Source organism: Dioscorea cayenensis, chromosome 19, assembly GCF_009730915.1.
Source record: "Dioscorea cayenensis subsp. rotundata cultivar TDr96_F1 chromosome 19, TDr96_F1_v2_PseudoChromosome.rev07_lg8_w22 25.fasta, whole genome shotgun sequence".
Classification (NCBI taxonomy): domain Eukaryota; kingdom Viridiplantae; phylum Streptophyta; class Magnoliopsida; order Dioscoreales; family Dioscoreaceae; genus Dioscorea; species Dioscorea cayenensis.
In genome coordinates this window covers 3,472,042-3,480,912 of record NC_052489.1, presented here as the reverse complement: position 1 = coordinate 3,480,912, position 8,871 = coordinate 3,472,042, and the positions used below count along the sequence as shown (strand labels likewise).

General features: G+C 36.5%; 2 protein-coding genes and 1 long non-coding RNA gene across 6 annotated transcripts; all 3 read left to right on the top strand.

Annotated features, from left to right (window-relative positions):
• The first annotated feature begins 760 nt into the window (after positions 1–760).
• LOC120250196 lies at positions 761–2,164 on the top strand. Of its 4 annotated transcripts, none has more exons than XR_005532966.1 (3): positions 761–922; positions 990–1,268; positions 1,600–2,164. It is a non-coding gene; the product is annotated as an uncharacterized LOC120250196 (long non-coding RNA). The 4 variants fall into 4 exon arrangements; XR_005532968.1 differs by having other exon boundaries at positions 761–1,268; positions 1,600–1,634; positions 1,708–2,164; XR_005532967.1 differs by having other exon boundaries at positions 772–886.
• Positions 2,165–4,332: 2,168 nt separating this feature from the next.
• On the top strand, positions 4,333–6,253 carry LOC120283711 (nudix hydrolase 18, mitochondrial-like). The gene is made up of 4 exons (XM_039290429.1): positions 4,333–4,668; positions 4,962–5,073; positions 5,565–5,648; positions 5,729–6,253. The coding sequence occupies exons 1-4, from the start codon at positions 4,595–4,597 to the stop codon at positions 5,957–5,959; spliced, it is 501 nt and encodes a 166-aa protein (XP_039146363.1). The 5' UTR covers positions 4,333–4,594; the 3' UTR covers positions 5,960–6,253.
• A 262-nt stretch (positions 6,254–6,515) lies between these two features.
• Positions 6,516–8,810, top strand: LOC120250119. The gene is made up of 9 exons (XM_039258900.1): positions 6,516–6,723; positions 6,818–6,890; positions 6,978–7,329; positions 7,416–7,457; positions 7,545–7,671; positions 7,984–8,054; positions 8,129–8,294; positions 8,397–8,452; positions 8,571–8,810. Exons 3-9 carry the CDS (start codon positions 7,155–7,157, stop codon positions 8,642–8,644), a joined length of 711 nt encoding a protein of 236 aa, XP_039114834.1. The 5' UTR covers positions 6,516–6,723; positions 6,818–6,890; positions 6,978–7,154; the 3' UTR covers positions 8,645–8,810.
• The last annotated feature ends 61 nt before the right edge of the window (positions 8,811–8,871 follow it).

Below are 8,871 nucleotides of genomic sequence, written 5' to 3'. Positions count from 1 at the left end.
TTTATTTTTTATTAATAAAAGTGAATAATTACAAAATACACATTTGATATGAAATAAACATTATGAATAAAAAGCAAGGTCATGGTACAATAGCGGACCAATACGTGGTTAAAGTCAAATAATAAAAAATATATATATATAGGGTGATTTATCTATGTTATAAAAAAAAAATTATAAGTTCCTAAAAAAATTTTAACTTCCACTACAGTCTCTCTAACATTGTGAAATTTTAAATAGTCCATGCTTTATTAACTTTTTACTTTTTAGTTCCTGCCGTTAACTGTGTCAATGTGTTTTTTTTACATTTCCACGAGTGCCTCTATTAAATTAAATGAAATTTTTTGTTTATAAATTCCCGCCATGTCGTATCACCTTTTGGTGAGATGCACAATCAAATTTAGAAGAGATTCATGGCCGCTTTTTGCCTTTATTTTTTGTTTTTTATAAAGGTCGTTCACCTTTTTCTCTTCTTCTTTTGGAGGTTGTACGAAGTGTTTTTTTTTCTTTTTATTGTTCTTATTTTTTGTTATATTTTTTAAAATGTGTGGCAGCTCTTTGCCATATTTTTTTATTTTATATGCAAGTCTTCCACCTTCTTCTCGCTTCTTCTTCTTCTTGCTCTTCTTCTTATTCCTCTTCTTTTGGAGATTGTGAGGAGTGCTTTCTTCTTCTTTTTGGTCTTCGTCTTCTTCTTCTTCTTTGTCATATTTTTAAAAATATGGCAGTTTTTTGTCATTTTTTTTTGTTTTCTATGCAAACCTTCCACTTTTTTCTCTCTTATTCTTCTTGTTCTTCTTCTTACTCTTTTTTCTTTTGTAGGCTATAGGAAGTGTCTTTTTAGGTTTTTCTTTGGCTCAACCTTCGGCAATGGAGTTTTGGTATAAAGGTGGTATTAACAACCGAGAACTGTATAGCTGTGAAGGTGCTAATTTCTATCACTCTTCTTGTTTATTTGTCACTTCTCATGTGCTACTCCAAATGTCATACAGGTGTTAAACATCAATGGAAACTTTCTAAGTTGTGGCGCGTTACAAAGAAGAATGACATGTGCTTCAATTCACCGTGTTGAGCTCTTGGGAGACCATCATGGGTAAGATTTGTGAACATTAGGCCCCAGACGCTTGTCAGGTATGAGTAAAGTTCATGACACCGGACTCATGTTAAACAATTTACTCAATTGAATTGGAGGCCAACTTTCAACGATGTGGCACATATACCATATGTTCAACAAGAATGTCATGGACATCACCGTCGAGGAAGTGAGCGGGGTAATGACTGGAAACTCAAGCACATTATTCCCATCATAATATACCAACGAATGTTAGTGCTAGTTACTTTTGTGTGTTCTTGTGTATTACATTGGCGATTCCATGTATTACTTTGATGTCCTGTGTATTATTTACAATTTCTGTGTATTACAATTAGTTTGTGTTTATATGATTCTTGTGTATTATAAAATGTTTCCACTTAGTTTTTTGCTTTTTCCGTGTAGTGTATGTTGTTTGTAACTTTTTTTTCTCACTGTTTTTTGCTTTTTCCGTGTAGTGTATGTTGTTTGTAACTTTTTTTTTTCTCACTGTGTTTTGTAATGTCACTCAGGGAGTCATTCTCGAAAAGCATAACCGCTGACCTAGGTACTTTCCTATCCCAACATCCTTCTACAGGGCCTTGAACATTGTTAGGTGATTGTCAAGTGTGCTTCTTCAGACTGGTGATGGTGTGTGCATGCATAGATAGAGGGCAACTTAGACACATTTAAGGTAAAAACAATACGTGTACAAGACAAAAGAGTTTGATGATGCAATCGGTGAACTTGTGTCTACATCTGCAGAAATGCACCATTGGTTACTCCACAAGTCTAATGTTGTGACCATTGGTTCGAATTATTTGTTTAAAGGTGTACGTTGGTGCGAGATATACTCCAACGTGGCAGAATATGTCAATACTTGGAGCAAAAAGACGCGTCTCGAGCTTGGTTGATTCCATGAGGTTAATCTGTATATGTATTTGCAAAGCATTTGTGTGTTAATAGATAGTTTGTATGTATTTTCTCAAGTGTGTGTCTATTATTAAACATTTGTGTGTAGTTCCTCAAGCACGCATGTATTGTTAAACGTTTGTGTGTATTTTCTCATGTTTGTGTATATAATACCCCGTCACTGTATATTGTATCATGTTTGTGCATATTATACCCGGTAACTTTATAGTGTTCATTTTTTGTGTATTATATATAGTTAACTTGTAGTTGATATGTTAATCTGCAGGTTTAAACTTATGAATATGCTGACAAACATACGTGAACTTTTAAACAGGTGAGTGGGGTAGTAGATGCAAACTCGGGCCCCTTAAACTTATTACTTTCTGTGGATATTATACATTGTTTGTGATTTGTTCCTCTCCTTGTGTCATGCATTACCACGTAGGGAGTCCCTCTCAGAGGGCATGAACCGCAACATCGAGAGTTTTTTATCCCGACATCCTGACCATAATCGACGATCATGTAATACAGTCATAATGGATTGAATGATTATATTAGTTACACATGAGTATGAATTTTAGTTAGATATGGGTATGAAATATTTTCATATAAAAAAGCAAAATATTTTCAAATTTATACTTAGACATGAGTACGTTATTACAAATATTTACAGAATTGTACTATATCACATGAGAGAAATGAGGTAACATCAGTAGACGTTGTTAGGGGTAGCGTCCTTATCGAAAATACCTATTAGATTGGGTCTAATTCTAATAGTTCTAAAATTTTTGGGTTCACTAATAGATTTGTCAAACAAGAACATAAACCTTCACACATAAAATACCCTGCTATACCTATGATATATATCACATGAAAAAATCACAATAGCACAACAAATGAAACTATGATAATCACCTAATAATTTTTTTTTTATAAAGAAAGATCAAATCACACTCGTAAAACATGCAACCATGAAAATTCATTGTGCAGCGTAGGATCTCCTCTACTGATTGACCAGGAAGGAGACGAAATGCTTTATTAAAAAGCACAACTAATAACGAGACAATGATTTAAAGCAACTAGAAAGTATGCATTTTGCTAGAGACGACAATACGAATAAGCAATCAGTCACATCAAAACGAACCAAAAACAATTTGAGAGTGTGGTTCTACATCTTCAACTTCGCAGTTGGTCGCACGCCCATCGTTGGCCACAACGTCTTGCCGAGCTCCAAGATCCTTTCCATTATCAAAAGCAGCGATGCTACTCCTGTGATAAAGGTCGTCGGCCATGAAGATTGACAATGTGATCCGGAGAGGGCTTTGTTGAAGGTCCTCATGTATGATCTCCCGGTCGAGTTCCATTTTGGGCTCTTGGGGTGGAGTTCCAAGGGCGGCGAGGTTTGGCCGGACATCAAAGGGAAGATCCTTGATTACCTTAATGGGTTAAATCTCCAGCACAACATCGAGGACTCTCATCTTTGGGGTGGAGTTCCAAGGGCGGCGGGTGTCATCTTTGTTCCCTTCTTCTAGTCGTTGAGCTACAACCAATACTCGAAAGTGACATTGTGGATGAATTAACAAGATGCTACATGACAAGCTTGTTCGATTTTTGATTAGCCAAGAGGAATAAAAGAGGTATGGTGGACGAAACCCTATGGTAATGGCTCACCATCCAAACAGCATGCTTGATGTAAGGATGAAGCTTAAGATTGTGGGATAAGGAGCAAGGGCAAAGTGGTAATTTCTCAGTCCACTTAACAATATCTTCTCCTCCGTCATTAGTATATGGGCTTAAAAGAAACAAATAAAAAAAAGAAGATTTTAGGAATACCCAAAGTTGCAAGGATTTATTGGGGAATGCAAACTACAGAGGGACTAATAGTTACTTCCCTGTAAAAAAAAAATCAAATAAAAATAAAATAAACATAGAAACTTTGAATGCACACTTTGCTCTATACCAGATTGAATTTCTAACATATAATAGTTTACAGAGATTATTCATTTATCTATCAAATATAGTTAACTATTTTTTTTTTTATTATAAATATGAACCAGGTATGTAAGTGACATACACAAATGAAGAGTTAATAGCTCAACACAACTGTGTTGTTATCATATATGAAATGAGGTTGAAACTCACATTTTCAACAGGACACAAATATCTTAAACATGAGATTCATTTTCTCAGCAGAACACAGCATTAGGAGATCCGAGTGTTAATAGATCAAAAGGTGTTCGACAAGGGTGAGGGGATTGAAAAACCTTTTATAAATATTTTATTCCCTAATTAATTATTAATTAATTGATGATTAAGAAAGAGAGGTAAGAAAGAAAGAAAGAAAATGATCGAACCCACGGAGAATGCCCCCCGTGCGGCCGGTCGCAAGAGAACCCACGCACGCGCTTACCACCCTGACCACCCTAAATCCTAATCCCATCTCCTCCTATTTATGGCCATCTCCGCATCGCTGTTCTCTCCGCAAATCCCCTACCAACCCTCTCTCACAGATAACCAAATTATTCCTTATCAGGCATTCTTTCAAAAAGACACGGTTTTTCAAAGGGTGGAGCTTTTTCCAACAGGTGGCTGCGTTCGGAGGAGGAGGAGAAGGAGATGGTGTCCTTGGTGTCCCGCCAGGGCCGGCAGTTGCAGCGTTATAGCGACGGTGGCCGGCGTCTTGTCGTTGGGTCTGTTCTTCTTCTTTCTCTTTTTCTTCCTGTGTTTTTTCAATGCCTGGGGATATTGGAGAAAGAGATTTTTAAATCTTGATGGGATGATTGGTTTCTTGTGTTTTTTCTTTATATTGTATGAAAAAGTTGAGATTTTTAGAGCAAAGGTTGCATATGTATTGGATTCTATTTGCATGCTTGAATGTGGATGGCTTTGAGGATTAGGCTTTTCTTTTCTTTAGTTTTTGTTTTTAAATTTAATTATATTTTATGCTGACATTGTTGTGATTCTGTGGTTTCTTGTTGGGCAGATGCATACCTTATAAATTTAATGTAGATAAGGCAATTAGTGAAGGAGTGGATCAAAGAATGGAGGTCTTGGTAATTAGCAATCAGAAAGGATGTGGAATGATGTTCCCAAAGGTATTCTTTCAAATTCTTATGGTTGTCTTTTTCCCCCTTTTTGTTTTGGGAAATTTTGTTTTATATGTTTTTGTTATTAATTTAATCTGTGTTTTGTTTTTGGGATCATGAAGTTTGTCATGGACTGAATGAAGTTAAGGACTCCATCATTCATTGTTGTTTCTTTTTATCCTTAGTTTCTCAAATGATATGTAGGAATTAGTGGGTCATTTTAAGCATGGTTTTTAATTGGATTTCTCAAAAGAAAACTAGATTACAGCATTTGCAAATTAAATCTAGTAACAATTCTTCTTTGAATTTTTCACAAGTGATATAGAGAAACAATATAAAAATTTAGGAATTAATATGCATTTCAAACATGGAAGTTTTTGTGAATTCTTCAACAGAAAACCAGATTACAGCATGTACAAATTCTTCAACAATATTGATAACAATTCTGCTAGCTTTAAAATTTGCATGAACTTGATGAAATTTTATTGTTCTGTCTCCAGGGAGGTTGGGAAATAGATGAAACCATAAAAGAAGCAGCTTCACGAGAGGCACTGGAAGAAGCTGGTGTACAAGGAAAAATCGAGGTTTGTTGCTAATTGAACCATCTATATATACTGTTAGTATTATGGTTTTTCTTTTCTGAGATGAATTTGATGTTGAACAGCGTAAGCTTGGCAAATGGCGATATAAGAGCAAAAGTCACGACGCCTTTTATGAAGGAATCATGTTCCCTTTAAATGTGACAGAGGAGCTAGTCCGATGGCCGGAGATGGATGTTCGTGAGCGGAGGTGGGTGAGTGTCGAAGAAGCAAAGGAGGGTTGCCAGCATTTGTGGATGAGAGAAGCATTGGAGAGACTGGTGCGGCGTCTCGGGCATAAATCTGACTCAACATAATCGATTCTTCGCCCTTATAATATCAAGCAAATTTCCATCTTTTTTGTACATACATTCCGTTCGACAATCAAACACCAAAGGAAGATGACAGGATTAGTGATTAACGGATGTGGGTCAATGGATTTGGACACCAAGATGTCTGTGTTCCAATCCTTTTTTTGTCAAAAAATTTGCCTTTTTTGTCAAGAAAATGTATTTGTCCGGATCATCCATTGTTACTTCTAACATTGTTATTGCTAACATTGTTACTTCTAATGATTATTTCATTCTTTCATTCTTTGATAATAAGAACACTGTTCATTTTCAATCAAACATTTCTTCATGCTTGTATTCATAGCATGAATTTTTTTGAAATTTATGTCTTATTATTGTTCCCCTTTTTTTATCAATGTCTGTGTTATGGACTGAGGGAATTGGTTGGATGAAAGATTTCACATATAAATTCTTAGCTTTTGCGGGGGTGTTAATGCAAATTTCCCAAGAAAGACAGGATTGCAAGTTTGAAATTTTGACCGTTGACAAGAATTTATTTGAAAAAAAGGGACCGTTGTAGGTGCAAAGAAGAGATAGACCAAAAACATTAATCCTTTTTCTCCGTTGTCTCTGAAACCACTTCAATGGCGGCTCATGCCGTTCCCCTTCGTCGATCCAGCCGCTTGAAAAGCGAGCATGGTGTTCCGGGTGCTTCACCTGGAGGGGAGGAAACCACTGGTGGAGTGAAAGCCAGTGGTGACTCTTATCAATGCCGAACTTCAGAGAAAAAGGTGCCATTGTCTTTCTTTGATGTGTTATATTTTCTCTCTGCTGTTTTTTGGTGGGCATTTCTTTCAATTCCTGTGGAACTTGCTTGTGATGAAGGCCAAGCGCTGTTCAAGTGCACCGGTTCGTCGATCTTTCCGTTTGAAGGGCCTCATTGATTCATGCCTGCAAGGTATTTGATTTTATTCTTCATCTGCCAGTCCATAGATTTTTGGTAGTTCCTCATTAGACCAAAACTTTCCTGGTTTGAATGGACAAGATGGAGTGATGGAGAAAGATGAGAGACCACAAGTCGAGGAGAAAGAAGAGAGATTACAAGAGGAGGAGAAAGAAGCCGAGGGAGTAGAAAGCTCAAAGCTTGACTATGAGATCCTCCGAGAAAGCTCAAAACTTTTTGATTGATTAGTTCTTTCTGTTATACCAAGTGTGGTTCTTGATGTGCATTTTGCTGAAGGCTCGAATGGCATCTCTTGGGATTAACGATAAAGCGGAAGAGCTCTCCTCATTGGCCTTGTCCACCAAGTGCGTGAAAATGAGTAAAAGTTCCCCAAGAACACGAAGAGTTTTAAGCACTCCTGTTCGTCGGTCGGAGCGTTTGAAAGGAACCTCTGGTGAGCCAAGATCTTTATAATCAGAAATAACTTGTTTTTGTTTGAGTTACTGCAATCTAATTTGTAAATTTTGTCTGGTTCTTCAGCTAACGTGACAGAGAGACAATTGTGTTTGTATGGAACCCCTGGTGAGCCTAGATCTTTATAATCAGAAAAAAAAAATGTTTTTATTTGATTACTGCAATCTATTTTGTAAAATTTGTTTGGTTCTTTAGATGAAGTGACAGGGAGAGAATGGTGTATCGTCCCGGCTCGAAAGAGACTATTTTTGGGGCGATGTGGAAGCACAGGCCGGGGAACTATTTATAATTCTGTTCTGGGGATTTGTTGCCATTTCTGCAGGTTATCTTCTTTGAAAATCACCTTCTTAGCACTTCCGAGATTGACTTGATATCCTCCGCATGACATGATGTTCGCCATTGTCCTACCTTCCTACCTTCCCTATTTCTTGCAAGTTGGTTATAGTTAATAATTCATCTTGAAATTTACTTAAGTTATGGTGTGGCAATGAATTTAATTGGTTTCATTGTCAATTAGATCTATCTGACCTTCATTTTCAATTTTGATATCGAAATCATGCATGGGATATTCAATCTCCGAATATGTCAAAAAGGAGAGACTCAAGAAAGTTGATAGGATTATATTTATGCGCAGGCAAAAGACACTGTGTTGTGAAGATGACTGCAAACACTGCCGTGATGGGGATATCGATCAACCATGCATGGGTAATTGTTTATTCAACCTATTGATCATCCCTGATTCAAAAAAAAAAATCATTTAATATAGCTTCACGAAACAGGCAAAACAGAATGCTCATCTTGCCATTCGAGCAATGGGGTCTTATGCCGTGCATGCCTCAAAAGTCGTTATGGAGAAGAATTGGAAGATGTTAGAACGAACAAGAATTGGATGTGCCCACACTGCATCGAAGAGAAAGGAATTAACCCATTCTGGATATGCAACAGGTATTTATTTATACACCACCAAAATTATTTCTGAGATACATGGATTTATTATTGATTTGAAGATGTTTTGAACCTGTTGTTATGTCTTCGTTTGTATTATAGTTCGATCTGTTTGAAGAAGCGAAAGATGGCACCGACGGGAATTGCCATTTATCATGGTACATTAAAAGAATACAACCGCTGCTACTTGATATATTTATGTTTTTATTGCTTATGTATATTGACTTACATTTTGAAACTTGTTCGTCTTTCAAATCTTATGATGCTGATGAAAAGCTCGCGAGATGGGGTATGAGTCTGTTGCTCATCTGCTGATGTATAAGCTGAAAATGAAATTAAGCCAGCAGTGATGTTCTTCAAGATTTCATGGCTAATTGATGTAACTTTTTTGTTTGCCATTTGTTTGGTCATGAAAACCAGAGTGTGCAATGGATGGATTGAAGCATTTTGGCAAATTTCTTGGACTGTATAATCACATTTTATGAAATGATTAAGCATTTTTGACAGGTTAATTTACTAAAAGGGTAATCAACATCACGTTAAAGCCACTAAAAGGGTAAAAATATTATGGAAAAAT

Coding starts and splice junctions, on each gene's coding strand:
- LOC120283711 (XM_039290429.1), top strand. CDS start 4,595: ATGGTGTCCTTGGTGTCCCGCCAGGGCCGGCAGTTGCAGCGTTATAGC. Junction 4,669..4,961: donor GGCCGGCGTCTTGTCGTTGG/GTCTGTTCTTCT, acceptor CTTGTTGGGCAG/ATGCATACCTTATAAATTTA. Junction 5,649..5,728: donor GTGTACAAGGAAAAATCGAG/GTTTGTTGCTAA, acceptor GATGTTGAACAG/CGTAAGCTTGGCAAATGGCG.
- LOC120250119 (XM_039258900.1), top strand. CDS start 7,155: ATGTGCATTTTGCTGAAGGCTCGAATGGCATCTCTTGGGATTAACGAT. Junction 7,458..7,544: donor GTGTTTGTATGGAACCCCTG/GTGAGCCTAGAT, acceptor TTGGTTCTTTAG/ATGAAGTGACAGGGAGAGAA. Junction 7,672..7,983: donor ATTTGTTGCCATTTCTGCAG/GTTATCTTCTTT, acceptor ATTTATGCGCAG/GCAAAAGACACTGTGTTGTG.